Here is a 16707-nt window from a genome sequence, read left to right on the forward strand (position 1 = left end):
GATTGCCGCGACCGAGCAAAGTTAGCGATGATGATGATGATGATGGCGGCAACTAGCGCCGCTCCGTGCCTAACGTAGCAGTCTTTTTAGGCTTTGCTTGTCTAGCGTGACGCCAGGTGGCATTGGTATCGGCAGCTGATTTCTCTTTCAGATTGATTTTGTTTCGTATAGATTTGAGGACAAGCATTCTTATTTAGTGATTTTTATTTGTTTCAACGGCTTAGACGCACTTATGTGTAAGAATTCACTTGAAAAGCAACGCTGATAGCCGGTTCTTTCATTGCCAGGGCGCGGGAAGGGAGAGGGACGATGACGAACGACACTCCATGACGAACGACATGAGTCACTTTTTTTTTCTTTCTCTATGGATGCGTTGCATTCGCCATTTTGAGTGTTGTCCTGCGTTCTGCACGTGTGCGTGTGTCAACTGTGCCCTGGTACTGGTTTGTCCGACTTGTTTTGGAGGTGCTAGGCCTGCCTGTCGGCGTGTAGTCGTGCATCTCCGCTTCTAACTACGTCGTCGGTTGGTCGTGATGAGTTCTGCTGCCAGAAAACGAAAAGTTCTGTCTTTTGAAGACAAACTCGCAATTTTAAATGCTGTCTCCGCGGGCGAGAAGAAGAAGGACGTTGCCGCCCGTTTCAGCATTCCAGCGAGCACATTATCAACGATTTTGAGTGCGGAACACAGCATCAGAAACGCAGTGGAGTCGGGAACAAGCTCGAAGAAAAAAAGACTGAAGCTGTCCACATACACTGATGTGGACAAGGCAGTGTTCACATGGTTTTTGGACACGAGAGCCAGAAATGTACCCATAAGTGGTGCGATCTTGCAACAGAAGGCAAAGGATTTTGCGTGTATCTTGGGCCATGATGATTTCAAGGCAAGCAACGGGTGGCTGCAGGGATTTAAGAGCCGGCATGGTGTCGTCGGAAGAGTAATCAGCGGCGAATCTGCCTCCGCAGACAGCGATGCTGCTGCTTCGTGGGTGGCTGACGAGCTGCCTGGAATCCTGAGTCGCTTCGAGGCGGCTGATGTCTACAATGCCGACGAGACGGCTCTATTTTATCAGATGCTTCCGGGCTGCACGCTAGCGTTAAAAGGCGACGACTGCCGCGGTGGAAAGCAGAGCAAGCTCCGCATAACGATTCTGCTATGTGCCAACCTCGACGGCACAGACAAGCGAGTCCCGCTAGTTGTCGGCAAAAGTGCCCGTCCCAGGTGTTTTAAGGGGACGAAGCGTATGCCCGTGAAGTATGTGGCGAATTCCAAAGTTTGGATGACTCGGCCAATATTTTCTGAGTGGTTGAAGGAATTTAACCAGGACGTCAAGCGGCAAGGCCGTCAAGTTTGCCTACTGCTGGACAATTGCTCGGCGCACCACGTCGAGGGCCTGCAGCTGTCGAACATCGAACTGCATTACTTCCCGGCCAACTGCACGTCTCTAATACAGCCCCTGGACAAAGGGGTCATTAACAGTTTTAAATGCTGTTACCGGCGCCGACTAATCCAGAAGATACTTCTCGACATCCGTCTGGAACGGGAGATGAAGATCGACATTTATCAAGCAGTCGAGATGCTTGCTGCCTCCTGGCAAGAGGTCAGGGCAGAAGTTATCGCGAATTGCTTTTTAAAGGCCGGAATAGCCAAAAACGCACGGGCTGGTGCCGACGAGGAAGAGGAGGAAGACCTTTCTACTCCGTCCGATGTGGCCGAAGCGTGGAACGAGCTACGCACTAACGGTGGTGTACCCGACGACGTTGAACTGACTGACTTTTTGTTTGCTGACAACGCCGCCGTGGCTACAGAAGAAATGTCCGATGCAGCAGTAGCTGAAAGCGTGCAAAATCCCGATGGCGGTGATAATGGTGCCTGTGAGGCAGATCCGTGTGACGTGCCTTCTGCAAAGGAGGTGATGAACGCAATGGACGTTATGCGCCGTTTCGTCGGCTCGCTCGACGATGAAGGAGCTCTACACGATTTAGCTTCTTTGGAGCGGCGTGTTGTGCCGTCACTTGTGCCGAAGAAGCAAGCGCAAATTACGCAGTTTTTTGGTGTAAAATAAATGCTTGAAGGGTGAGTTCACCTTCGCGGATATATTGAGCTATTTGGTTTCGTTTCCGCATCATTCGTACGAGCCTTCACGCGAAACCTGCATGTAACGAAAACCTGCATGTAACGAAAAATTGCGAGCTTTTGTCAACTTCGTTATATCCAGGTTTAACTGTATACGTTGAACTGTCAGCAAACAAATATACTAGTTGCTATAATTTATATAGTCTTGGGTCTTGTAATTTTGGCTTTGCTACCACAAATTACTCACTGAAATAAAAAGCAGCCAGCCAGATTCTTGGTTCATTTCGTTGTATCCAATAATTCGTCATAACCGCCACATCTGTCATAAGGATACCATTGTTATATCCAATATTTGGTATAAACATATTTTAATGAGAAACATTTTGTTTATGTTATTGTATTCATTAATTTGTTGTATCCGTGTTCAGCATATCGAGGCTCTACTGTATTGAGTTTCAGCTGTACTAATACCACAAACAAGAGCTTGTAAACCTTGGTACCCTGTGCGCCTTATGCATTTGATGCCACATTCTCTTGCAGAGGAGATGCACATCATAACCTCTCGGGAGAAAGAGAAGGAGAAGGACTCTGCCGAGAAGATGAAGGAGGCCCTCGAGCAGCAGATCGAGAAGCACCGCGACGCCCACCAGAAGCAGCTGAGCTCACTGCGAGACGAGATTGCCGACAAGATCGGCCACATCGACGCGCTGAAGGACACCAACCAGAAGTTGTCGCTGGCACAGGAGCGGCTGCAGCAGGAGTACGACCGGCTCAAGCAGGAGGAGCAGGAGAAGAGCCACAAGTTGCAGGAGCTGCAGTTCCTCAACGCACGTCGCGAACAGGCGCGCCAGGACCTGAAGGGTCTCGAGGAGACAGTCTCCAAAGAGCTGCAGACGCTGCACAACTTGCGCAAGCTCTTCGTGCAGGACCTGCAGAGCCGGGTCAAGAAGGCCAACCAGGGGGAGGATGCCGACGACTCCGGCGGTGGCGGCTCCCTAGCCCAGAAGCAGAAGATTGCCTTCCTCGAGAACAACTTGGACCAGCTCACCAAGGTCCACAAACAGGTTTGTGCTGCACATTTCTGATGCGCTTCTCTCCATCGGTCTCGTTCAAAAACTTAGTTGGTGCTCATCGTGGTGACTGAGTGGCTCCAATTTGCTGATGCTGCTGCTGCCAAATATGAGTTCACAGGTTCGTTAAATTTTCAGTTACTGTGGCATATCTGCCATCTCTCACGACTGTTCTGTAAGTTTATGAATTTGGTCTGATTTTACTATTTTATGAACGTTGCATGAAGTTTTATGAAAACTTAGTTCTGTTTGTGAAAATGTTTTGCTCATCAGTATAGGAACATTCCATTGTAGGTCTTCTGATGATGTGAAGATGGCATAGCAGTACTTGCTGTGAGCGAGTTTATTCAGACATACTTCCAGAAGCAGGTAAAATTAGCAACAGTAAAGTCGAAGAAGTTGCTTTGATCTAGAAACAGTGTATTGCTTGTCAAGGTCTGCTGTTTCAAGATTGCTGTAGCTTGTGTGCTACATATAAAGGTAAACCATCATTAATAAATTGAGTATGTGTCCCGCAAAAATGTGCAATCAGGGCAAGCTTAAAATATGTGCTACCCTCCCTCGGTGGATCCACAGGATTTTTTACCAATTTTGAAGGGCACAGGTTTGCAGGTATGCGTTGGTTAAATTTTAGTGGCGGCTGAATCCGGGAATACTTGCATACATGGTCTTAGGTGATCATGCCCAGTGATAAATGTTAACCTGAAGCTTTTCCCTCATGGCCAACACTGCAGCTATGGCATGTAAAGCCTGCTATTGGTAATGTGAGGAAGAAGTTCAAATATGATGCTCTGATGGGCCAGCAACAGGTCTTCTGTTGCATTTTGGGAATCTCAAACAGCAATGGATGGCATGGAGGACAACTAGCTTTGGGAGAGTGCCAATGAGGCTAGCTCGCCAAACAATGATGACAGTTGAAAGTTGAAGTTGACAGTTGAAAGATGAAGTTCAAAGTGCTAGTGGTTGTGACATTCTGCATAGCAGTCATAGTGCAGTTTGAGGCTTCAGTAAGTAGCCATTGGCCTGCCTTGTGTAAGGCCTGCACCCTGTTAAATATCTGGAAAGTGCAGGCTTTACATGAGTAAATACAGTAATTTTGTCTTGTACAACATTCTTTTTGACTGAATAATTCACACAAACATCTCCTGTCCCTAGAAGTTTGCAGTAACATGGTTCAACTGTAGTCATCAATTGATACTTCTCAATTTGACAGCACATGCCACATGAGACATGGGTGCTAGGTGTGAGGAAAGCTTGTTGTAGAAGTTTTTTCTCAAGGGAGCAGAGTTTTCTTGTGCCTTTGTCTAAAATCTTGCGCATTGTGGTCACTTCCCTTCTCGGTCCTGTTTGTTGCAGTTGGTGCGTGACAACGCCGACTTGCGCTGTGAACTGCCTAAGCTGGAGAAGCGCTTGCGAGCAACCATGGAGCGAGTTAAGGCTCTGGAGAGTGCTCTGAAAGAAGCGAAGGAAAGTGCCATGCGCGACAGAAAGCGGTGGGTGCCTGGTTGCTTTTTTTCCTCCCCTTATATAGCGCAGCTTTTCTAAAGGTCTTCACACATCGGCATGTATGACGGAGCTGGAGAACAGCTGGTTTCAAGCACTTGCCTGGCAGGTGCAGCTTGCGTGACCAACTGCGTTTCAGAAAAACCTTGCCAACACTACCTAGGAAAATAAATTTTTTAGAATGTGGTAGGCTCGTATTTGATGCAGTGCGCTTCTGTACGTTCAGGTGCAATACAAAGGCAGCAGATAGAGTGGATGCACATGAGCACTATCTTTGACATATTTCACTGTTTGAGACGTGGCATTGGTATGTGTGAACACAGATGTCACTCGTGGTTAATTGGAGATGCCGTTCACAGTGTAAGTCAACATTCGGGCATTCTTATTATTTTACGAGCAGAAATAATAATTGCTGGCTGATATGCACAGGACTCAATATTATTATTGTGGATTACGGAAAACTTGAATCATCAGTATATTTTAGCATGTTTGGAAAAGCCAATGGGAAGGTCACCTTGGTTTCTGTCAGGAAAATTCATCTATGCATTTTTAGAAGGGCTAGTAGCTAACAGGAAAAATAGAAAAAATAGGCTGCTGAATTAAAGAAAAAAAGATCTGCAGCTCGGTCTGGTCTCCAGGATTTGGAAATGCTAGATCTGGCCAAGTAGCTAGAACAGGTGAGATACATGGTTCAGTGTAGCATTTAGTTATGGACGCCATGTACAACCTAATCACGGTTGGTAGAAAGTAACTCTTACAAATATTTGATCAACACAGATGCTGTAACAAGCACAAGTCACCTTTCTTGGAAACATAAGTGTTGTGGACCATTTGGGAATTTCCATCCAGAACGTCAGTTAAAACCTGGAAATATTTGAAAATGTGGAAATGTGTGATGGACACCCTGGGCAGAAATTTTGGAATGTTTAGGCTGAGCTTAGACATGCACAATAAGCAGCTGCTTGGTTTACTCATATGAGTAGCCAGTATATGTTTCAGGAGCAACTCAAGATGCGATGGACATTGCAGGCAAAAGCGAGCTATGGGCAACATTTTTTTATCTGTTACAATGCGAGCAAGCATTAACAAATGTCACTTCCAATTGTGGGTAATTATATATATGGCTGAGGCATGGATGAGAGATAATATAGTGGTCAGTTTGAAACTGTTACTTGCTTTCAAAGATAAGAAGGAGTCAGGTTCGTGTAAATGTTTGCTGTTGCTTTGTTTTGCCCTGTAAATGTGAAAACATCTCTTGCTTGCCCTTCATGCCATCTTGTATACTATTGGTGCCATGGCTACATTATGCACGCATGCAACATTTCAGCTACCAGTATGAGGTGGATCGCATCAAGGAGGCTGTCAGGCAGAAGAACCTGGCCAGGAGGACGCACATGGCACAAATAGGTGGGTGCAAGTGGCTGTGTTGATTCCGCTTGTCTGTGCGTGCACATTTCATCACTACATGACTATTTGATGTTGAAGTGGATCCTTTACCCCTCTGTGCAGAGTACAAAGTATGTGAATTCTGTACACATTAGCTTGGCCGTCACAGTCTACTGGTGAAAGGGTTCTTGAGAGCCACAAGGCCACACCCTGCTGCAGGCTCAGTGTGTCAATCGGCGACTTGCCTTGCAAATCTGCCCACACCAATGGCAGTGTTCCCGTGTAATGCAATCTGCTGAACATCCACGGTCTGTGGGGCCTGTGGATGTCATCATGTCTGTTCAGTAAACATGTGCTGGCTTCGTGCCTTACTCCAAAGATGCTCCAAAGATGCCCTACACCTACCTGGCTGCTTCCTTGCACTACGTTGACGAGTTCTGCATAAGTGTGGGCGGGAAATCGCATCCACTGGGCCCTTTTCACATGGGCTGGATTATGCTGGGTGATGTGTGCAGATATACTGGCATGGTAAAGCCATCTCTTCCTCTGTCAGATATATTGCTTTCAATGTTGCTACACCGTTGTAATCCCTTATTATTAATGCAAGCCATCCTCACATCTACATCACCAGTTCCCTCTCATGTTGCAGCATCAGCTCATACTGTGGTCAAATCATGCCTGTTGGACTATAGCACACACTCTGTACTGTGAATGTTGTACTGATCTTGTCAAGGAACGTCCGTAAACAACCTTATCTCCAATCTGCTAACAAGAGCGCTCTGCGGTGATAACAGTAATCACCACTTGTGTAAACACACTGTTTCTGTATGCTCCGCAAGCTAAAACTGAGGGCCACTGCTAACAGTTCTCCCTTCTGTCACACATTTAGCTCACATCACAGGACTGATTGCAGTTGATGTTGGCCTGTTTCTTCTGTGGTTACCTTGAGTGTTTTTCAATTTTTTTGTGCAGCCAAGCCAATTCGAGCCGGCCAGCCCCATGTCCCTGTGGGTGCTGCAATCCGAGGTGGTGGCATGGTCTACCAGCCGCCAAATGCAGCTGCGGAAAAGGCTTAGGTATGTATGTCCACAGTGTGTCTGGCGAGCCAGTGTACCATATTTTTCCGTGTATAACCTGCACCCACAATTACAACAGCCTAGAAAGAAAAACCAAATCCACGTGCGTAACCCATGAAAATAACTGCATACATCGTTCATATTTTTGCACAAGAAGTTTGCATTCGCATGTGCACGACTCACCCATGTTGTATCTTCGACCAGCGACAGTGTCCTCTCCCCCCCCTTTCAGCGATGCTGACAAAGCTGGAATCACACAGTGGACGTGATAGTGGACAAATCAGTCACGTGACATGTGACATGAATCGGATAACTTTGCAGCTAGCATTCACACGACAGAGGATGACAGTGCAGATGGAGCCGCCTTCACATTGGCAATGCCAACAGAGCAAAGCGACCGAGCTGAAAATTTCAGCGGTGATGTGACTCTCACTGTATCGCAAAGCACAAGGCGTGGACCAAGAGAACACTGCGGGAACAGAGTTTTCTGGTGCCGTGTGCACTAGTCGCCTACTACTAAACACAAAATGGCAACCCGTTAAGAGGAGGAGAATGGGCTCCTGGAAGGAAAGAGAAGGGAGCTTCAACATCTTGGGGTGGGGAGAGGGTGGGGTTCCCTAGAAGGTAGCGAAACTTTGAGGGGTGTAGACCTTAGCTGTGAAGCCACACTTCAAGACGAAATTCGCATATAACCTGCACTCCAACTTTACTGTTAAATGTTCTGAAATTTTGGTACAGGTTACATGCACGAAAATACACTATGTGTCGGGAGTCATGGAGTTGCAAGGATCATTTGGCATTGCACACATTTCTTTTTCGGATTGTCCAGATTTCGAGCATTTGTTTTAATGCATTTACAAGTATAGGAATAAAGTGTTTTGCACATGGCAGGTAGTGAGTTGACTTTGCTGAGAAGGTTAAAAGACGAAAACAAAATTCTTTCTCTTATGTTACCAGATGTTGCCTATTTTTATCATATTCTGGTATGGGTTAATGTTACCATCTTATTCCAATGCTGTTCTTTTTCCCAATTCATTGGTGGTCTGCAAGCTCACACTGGCTTGCGAAGCACACATCATTCAAGTGACAGCAACAGAACGCCGTTGCATCTTGCTGTGGGATAACTTCATAGATGGATGCAACATCACGAAATAAAGTAGCAACAAACTTCCAGTGTTGTCTGAATCATTGCAATCGTAAACCCATAAAACAATCTCAAATGTCCTGCAAAGCCAACATTTTAACCACAGGGCACTAGGTCTAGCTTAATATGTCGTCATTGCCAGTGCAAGCATTCCATGTCACCACTGGCAAATGCTGCAGTGCCATCTTATAGCTATAAATCAAAACACTTCTGTGACTCTGTGGCCTCCGAGATTGTGCTCGTGCGACAATCTTGGAGATGTACTTAGTGTGAGATGAAATGAAGCGAAGGCTCGTTTTACTGTTTATTTCTTGCTTTCATTGAGGAGAGCAAATAGCAAGAGCAAATTCAAATTGAAGCGGGCGCACTGGTTGCTGTCATGTTACGTGATCACGAGGTAGCAGGTGGGTTACCACATGGACTTCTGTACAACAAGCAATATTTCTGCAAGCAGCAAGAAATGCTGTGTCCATGTGATGTGTTGGAATGCTGTCAGCTGTGTCCTCGCTTGGTTTCTGTCCGTGTTGTCACGTTTTAGGCAAAACAGCATGGTGCCAGCTGTCGGTTACTGTTTGACTCTGCCACGACAGTAAAGGGCGGTGATGACATATGCTACGTCTCAACTCTTCACTCGTGGCTAACTATGGCAAACCAGTCTAAAACTTAAATATGGGTTGTGTGAATGTGATTACATTTGTAAAGAAATAATTATGTTGCATTATCTACATTTTCAACAAAAAAACATGTTTAAACTGCACATGTATTTTATTTATATCTTTTGTTGCTTTATTGTCACCTAAACACTTATTTGCTTGTGTTTTTTTTTTCTCAAAATAACTTGCTCTAAATAATCTAAACCTGCAATAAAGAGACGTGACCCTGGTGAGAAGCTTTTTCTGAAGGCCTGTGTGCCTGAAAAGAATGTTCAGTTCAGAGGAATCTAAGAAAATCGCAAAGATCTCTGATGTCCTATATGTGCCTATTGTCCCCTCCTTAACCCTTTTGCTGTCGGACCTTTCTGGCCGTGGCGTACCCTCAGTGTCGGCTTGGTTTCAGGGGGACGAGCATAACAGGGAATGAACATAGCAATTTATTTTTGATTATTATTGGTATACAAATAACAAAGTCAATGCAATATGCACATTTCAGTGTTCTACAGCTGTTGTTAGTAAACATCATCATCATCATCAGCCTGACCATGACATCCGTTCAACATCCGAATCTGACGATGCGGAATTCACCTCTTCCTTGCATGAGACGCTGTCAGAGTCCAAATCCGAGCTCGGCTCTTATTCTGAATAAGAAGAGCCACTGCTCCAATGAGCAGATGGTCCCACGCGCTCAGCCATCCGAAAGTAACTGCGCGCAGGGAGGATGCGCTTTCAGTCGCCCGCACAACGGAGAGAAATAGGACGTTGTGTGATCGAGAAAACAGAGGGAGATGGAAAAAGGCTAAAACAAAGTTTAAAGGGCTTTACGTTTACTGCTGCAAGTTGGAAGCGAGGGTGCGGTGAGAGAGCGAAAGCAGCAATCAAGTCACTCTTTTCAGAGAGGCAACGGCATGTGCGCCTGAACTTGATGCGCCGTAGCAGACACACCAACAGAAGAAAAATAAGAATCTTCAAACCAATGGAGATGGCAGAACAACCTTTGAACAACCCATAACCACATGCGCGCAACGCATGATCCAGCGAACGCGGAGCCTCCGCGCCGCTCGGCAAAGAGAGAGGGGCGAGTGGCAGTCGCATCGTACTCTTCAATACGTGTACCAACACAGTGCGGGGCGAAAATACTAACTTGTAGAAAGATTCAACAGATGATGTGGCCAGTCCAGGAGCGCCTGCTTTGCACTCAGGCGTAAAATTTTGAACACACGATAGAGAACGTACCGGTACGTCAGTGACACTGGGGGGGGGGGAGCGCAAAGACGTACCGGTACGTCCGTGACAGCGAAAGGGTTAAAGCAGTGTCATTTAAATGGTGCTTCCAGGCAAACCATACTTGATCCCTTAATAGAGAGAAATAACTCTAATGAAAACAAAAAAAATGGCTGTGGCTTAGGTAAGGTTAAGCCCAGGATGCGAAGCATACTAGCCTTTATTTTAGTTGTTGAACCACTGTTTAGCCTGGTGAACTGCTGTTGCTTGGCTATATTTGGTTCGGCTAGACGAAGAAACAACTCATGCATTACTTCTTCGCCTTCAAGAGTGGAACGCGACAGCGTTCCCGTCGACCCGCCAAGGGGTGTAAGACAATGGGCTACAGGGCAGCGACTACGCGTCCCGCATTGGACGCGGTGAGCGTCGAGCAAAGCAGCGTTCGGCGCGGCAACGAAATGTGCGCCTGAGCAAGAGACGCACGCCTTAGAAACAGCGCATTTCTAAGGCAACACCGCATTCACTAGAGGCGCTTTTGTACCGCTTTGAAGCGTTGTACTCGTGGCTCAGTGGTAGCGTCTCCGTCCCACACTCCGGAGACCCTGGTTCGATTCCCACCCAGCCCGTCTTGCAAGAGTTGAGCCAAAGCCACTTCTCCTCTGTCGTGACGTCACGGTGTCACGTGATTTCATGGTCACCGCCGCGCCTGAGGAGCTGGGTTGAGCCCTCGTAATATGCTTCGCATAAAAAGTCAACACAGGGAGCTGGGGCTCCCGTTCCAGGGAGGGACCCTCAGGCCAGGGCTCCTGCACCTTGGCTGTCTTCCAGACCCACCGCACCAGGTCTTGCTGGTTGCGCAGATGTAAGCTGTACAGTACGGCTTCCCACTTTAATACAAGAGGGATACCTGTACTGTGGCCAGAAGTGGCTCAAGAAAAAAAAGTTGTATCATAGAGCACTTAACGACAGAAATGTGGCACACGTTCAGAATCTGGTCTTCTGATTTCAAGCGTGGATGAAGCTGTTTGCTATAGAGAACTATTTTGCAAGATGTGAGCAACTAATGGTAATGGACCTCTTTTGTGGAGCTCTCGTTAGGTTTCCGTGTTCGATTGACTTTATGCATACTTTCGCTCAATTTTGAGAATGCTTCTTATGTGTATCTGTTCACGTGAATGTGACTTGGCTTATCTGTGTTTGGTAAATTTCAAGCACTTCTAACTTTGCATGGTTGACTTGAAAGTTTGTGGTCGAAATGATCGTATTCAACATTACTAGCACTTTACTACGATAGTGTGAAATTGAGCAAGTTGGCTGAGCATAAACGTTCAGAGTTGCAGTGCTAGCTACTGGACCGCACAAAGTTGTTCACCCATTGCAGTGGCTATGGTGTCATGTGCCTAAGCACGAGGTCGTGGATTCGATTCCCAACTGTCATGCCTGTAAAGAAACCTAGGTGATTGAAATGAATCCATAGTCCTGCACTACAGTGTCCCTCATAGCTCACTGTGAAGTTCCAGGATGTTAGAGTGCAATAGGCCCTTTTTGTCATTTTAAAGCTAGCTTTGTTGCGAGGCAGTTTGCCCAGCTCATGGCGGTGCAGTCACTTTTGCCAAAGGATTGTACACGCACAGTTTGCTTGCACATTGGAACCCTGAAAATACGACTTTCTCTGGACTTTGTTTTGCCGCCTTCCATTTGAGCCCAAGCTTGTTTGCTTTCTGCAGTATTGTAGCTTTATTCCCCAGGATCGTCCTAAGCAAAAATTCAGGTATCTTCAGGTCCCGGGCAGTGCTAGCTTTCAGATATCATTAAGGGGGCTTTTCCACCCCCTCAATGATATCCAGCTTATTTATTGAGCGACAGAACTGTTCGCTTTTGGGACATCACACAGTGCCATTGTTCGACACAACCCAAAACTTCTCAACTGAATGCTTTTTACTGCGTCATGACGAAGAGCACGTGCGAAAACCTGAGCCTCTTGGCACAACCTTGTTGGCGATCTGCTGCTGTGAGAACGGGAACTTAGAAAGAGAAACGCTTCTCCAGCGCGACGAGAGGCAATACCAACAAGAAAAGAGGGAGAAAGCGATTGTGGAGCTGAAAAGGCGCAGTTTCAGCAGAGCGGGTGGCATGGGTGCCGCTTGGAGGATGGGTAGAGAAACGAACAACAAGACAAGGCAGGGAAGAAAGCTGTACTGGAGTGAACCAATCGAGCAGGGCCAAACGTTCCACATGCAAAGAGGGGGGCCCCCTCTTTTAGGAGAGACGGCACTAAGAAAGAGGCCCGCAGCACTTGCCTTTCATCCGCTGCTCATACCCGCGCTTCGCGTGGTTTGTTGTATAATGCAGGTCAGGCTTGAAATCGTGTCAGATAACCGAGGTTTTCAATGCATTGCTTCTATGGGGACTTTGCTGGGACTACACTCATTCATCGTAAAACTTGGGTCGTCGCAAAACCAGGGGACCTTTGACCTGGGTACCATTGTATGTTATGATGTGGGAACTGTAGATGTGGCTCGTGAGATGAAACCGTGCACAAGAGACAAGCCCTACAGCATGTGCAGCTAGCCACTGCCTTCATTTGAACCGTGACATGTGCCACCATTAGCTGAGCAAACGTGCAGTGTAAAGACGTGCACTTGCAAATTAGGAAAAGGTTTTGTTTAATGATGTAAAAATGGCTGTCTGTCTTCCTGTGGTCTAACAGCTAGTGCTGCCTTTCAGAATGTTGAAGCACTTTTTTGTTGCCCACTTATTGACTTTACACGAATGTGCTGGTGATGCTAAGTCATTCTCTTTCTTCTCTTCCTTACTTTTTCCTGTTGCAGATCATGGATACACGAAAACACACAGCCGCGAAGTGCACGCAACTGCAGCTGCCAGCACTCACGAGAGGTCGAGGAGAGAAGGAAGGCGAGAGGAGGAAGGAAGCAGTGAAGACCAACACTGGGCCTTGCTTGTTTGGTGTCTCGTGCCGCGGGGCATCACACGTTCCTTCAGGGTTTACCCACACTTCCTCCCTCCATTGTTCTCTCTGTTATGTCTTTTTGTTTTCTGTTTTTGCGCCCCACCTTGCCCTCGGGTTTCGATCCTTTGGGAGCTCTGTTGTGCGTACATTGTCTTTCCAAGCAGCAGCAGCAGACAGCAGTTTGTAGTGCAGCCAACGGCATGCAGCTTCTTTCCAAAGATGGCAGCAATGAAAATGAAAAGCGCTATAGAGGATCAAACTGCTTTCTGATCTGCACTTCCCATTCTCTCTCTCTCGCTCTCTTTGTCAGAGGCTCGCTCTCGTCTCCCTGTGAAACTGGCGATAACTCGTGACCATGCACCAAAAATGTTGCTCAGTGCATACGCCTAGTTTTGCCTTGATTGTTGCTTCTTTTTTTTTTCTTTCTTTTTTTATGTGGTAGGGACTGTTGTGATATGGTTTAAGCATTGCATTAAAGGTTCTTTATGCACTTGCAGCTTCTGAAAGACCTTTTTCGATTGTCAATTTCTGTCATAGTTCATCTTTTAATAACGCATGCTCAGCAAATTGCAAATAAAAAAAAGCGAAAAAAAAAGAAAGCAGGTTGGGTTGGGTGTGTAGACAGTGGATTGTTTTTATGAGAAAGGTACTTGCATGACTCGGCCTTGCAAGTTCATTGAGCAACAATGTGCTCTGTATTTTCTTCTCTCATTGTGTCTTTTACTTGACTGTTCTTTTATGTGGCGATCGTTTGGGTATAAAGTGACTGTGGCAGCAGTGATCACATACCTTTCAGCCTGTTGAATGGTTGTAACATACTTGTGTATGGGGAAGAGGTCTTGGATCTTTGGTTGGAAGTCACTCATCTCTTGTACACGGCGTGCTCTGCAACCTATTGCACGCCAGCAGCCGCGGTCTACATAGGCAGGTGCTAAATGAAATTGACACGGGTGTGTTTCACCAATGGGATTGAACGTGTATTGTCTGAAGAAGCAGCACTGTTTTTCTTTATTTCCTTTATGTACCTCGTTTACTGTTTGTCATTTTCTCTCTTGCACAGAAGTGTGCTATTCAATGAAGAGTAGGTTCAGAAAATGGTGATCACTGGGTGTGTCATGCATGATGGGTGCCTGAGTTTCGTGGTGTTGAAAAGACATCGAAGTGACTATGAAACCATAGTACCATGTGGCATCTGGTCTGCTGCAAAACCTTTTGTCATGCTTAATTTTTCTCCTGTCGTAGCCGTGCTCTTGCACCTATCACGCTTTTATGCCGTCCTGTACTGAGAGTAAAAACATAAGTCCTGTTTGGCTTTTCGTTGAATTTTCTAAGCTCCCCCTTTCACCAGAGTTCTTTCCTCTGTTCGGCATTTTGCTCCTGGGTTTTGATTTTTTGCCGAGGGAGCGTCCACTGTTGCGGTACAGAGGAAATCTGCACCCTGCAGATGCTACCGATCAAGTGTGACGTCAACCTCGTTGAAGAGATCAAACCTGCTCCTATGTGAAGCAGAGTCTCTCTTTCTCCCCTCTCTCTCTCTCTCTTAACGTAGCCCCTGTTCCCAAGGCTCATTCCTTTTCCCAACTGCTTGTACATACATTGCCAAAGGAATGCTCACACCAGATGTCACATAAGCTGTCTGTTGCTGGGTTCATGGCCTTTCTTTGTACTGAATCCTTCCAATGTATATGTCAAGCATCCCAATTACATTTGCCAATTTCCAACGAGACAGCTGTGGGAAGGTGCGAGTTGCCACTTTAAAATTGTTTGCAAACCTCTCTCCAAGCATCTGTCCATGCTCTTGCATTTTAATTTTTCTTAGCGTATTGTTTGCGTTATTCCTTTTGGAGTGGTTGTTGGGCCCCTTCCCAAACCGGCCTTCCCATAATCCTTCCCCCAAAATGGAATGATGGCAAGAAGGGAAATGGGAGAGTCGTGCGTATATATTTTTGATGCAGTGCTGCAGGTGACGTCCTTGAGGTTTGTTGTGCCTTTTTCATGACCAACACAAGCAGCGCACAACAGAGAAACATGCACTCGACACATGTGGACACACACAACAGCCACACACAGACATTCAAACACAAAGCTTGGACATGAAAACAAATCTGGGGTATGAATGCCGTTGTGAGAGAGAGAGCATTGGTGTGATAAGCGTTCTTGGAAGGTCCCCTTAGTGCTTTTTTTTTTTTCTCCACAGTAACTTTCTTTTTCTTAGTGTGTATCTTGTGTCGTCATCTGGACCAAAAAAAAAATAGTAGTCTGTTTTTTTTACCCAATTATTTACACAATGCCAATAGAGTATGCTTTTCAGCCCTCTGTTGTGATGTTTTCAGGTTGGTAAGGGGTGTCATTTGCTGTTTTTTTGTATATCACCTGCTTTATGGCTGCTGTGAGCATTGCAAGGCAGGAGGGGGGTACAGTTGACTTTGAAACAGCTGCCATAGCAGCTTGCAATAGCGATGACCTCTCCTGATATATTTCCCTTCTTCCTATTTTGTAGCATGTAACAATTATTTATATATAAAGTGTGTTTTGAGGCTATTGTTACAGAGTTAAATAGCTGTACTATTTTTATTGTTTCAGTGGAATGCACTTCTGTTTAAAAAAAAAGAATAGTGTAGTTGCAATTGAAACAGGCCTGGCTTCTCTGCTGCTAGGGGAACTGTGTAGGCTTGAAAATGTATTTTTCCATTCATTTCTCGGACGTACAACCTCTGGGCTGATTGTTGCTTTTCATTTTTCTTGTGTGATTTCACGTTTACTTTTTGTCTCCAAAAATAAGCACTTTATTTGGTGCATGTAATAGGTGGTACGTTGCCTCCTCTGGAAACCACAGTGTAGGCTCATTGTCAGCATCTTGCGCAGCATCATGGTGGGCTAGTGCAATTAGTGCATGCTAAAAACACACACACACACACTGGGGCTTTTGTGAGGCGGTTTGCTTGTAATGTTTCTTGCAGGCGGGGTTGCATCCGCACCTAAACCACCTTTTATCTCCTTTTTATTGCGTTTTTGCAATGTGTCCATGGGAAGTCAAGCATTAAAGTAATTTATGAAAAAAAAATGTACTGTACTGTATGTGGCTTAATAAAAGTTTTGTTTTCTGGTGGTAATTTGGTGCATGTGTGTGCTTGTATAGTGTTTTCTCTCTGTTCGTTTTGCAGTCAAGGAAGACTTAGCATTTGAAGACATGTAAGCTTGTGTCCATTCAGAGAATTTGTTGTGTAACATGTATCAAAGCTACTATAGGCTGGCTGTGAGGGACAGCATAGAGTATCCATGATGGTTAATTCTGCCCACCTGGTGTTTTTTAGCGTGACCTAAATTTGAGTACACAAGCCTTTTTTTACATTCCATCCGCATTGTAATTTCAGCTTCTGTGAGAATTGTGTACCACATTGTAAGGAAATGGCCAAAGTGAGAATTACTTGTTGCTTGGCACACTTTGATTCGTGTAAATAACGCAAGGATACTGAAGCTGCGCAGCTGTGCTTAAGGATTCCATAACACATCGCTACTCGTATGAAGGTTGTGCTGTGGTGCAACCACAATATTGCTGTGCCTTTAGGCAGCAGCCGTCTCATGCTGGTTGACTGCGGGAACTGG

General features: G+C 45.9%; 1 protein-coding gene across 1 annotated transcript in view; it reads left to right on the forward strand.

Moving 5' to 3' along the window:
• Khc (kinesin heavy chain) overlaps positions 1–16214 on the forward strand; it is a 132674-nt gene extending 116460 nt beyond the window's left edge. The window contains exons 16-20 of the mRNA XM_065445722.1: positions 2615–3138; positions 4501–4637; positions 5975–6054; positions 7006–7109; positions 12962–16214. Of these exons, the coding sequence (XP_065301794.1) occupies positions 2615–3138; positions 4501–4637; positions 5975–6054; positions 7006–7109 (845 nt within the window). The 3' untranslated portion in view covers positions 12962–16214. The remainder of the gene's footprint in view (positions 1–2614; positions 3139–4500; positions 4638–5974; positions 6055–7005; positions 7110–12961) is intronic.
• The last annotated feature ends 493 nt before the right edge of the window (positions 16215–16707 follow it).

Source organism: Dermacentor albipictus, chromosome 1, assembly GCF_038994185.2.
Source record: "Dermacentor albipictus isolate Rhodes 1998 colony chromosome 1, USDA_Dalb.pri_finalv2, whole genome shotgun sequence".
Taxonomy (NCBI): domain Eukaryota; kingdom Metazoa; phylum Arthropoda; class Arachnida; order Ixodida; family Ixodidae; genus Dermacentor; species Dermacentor albipictus.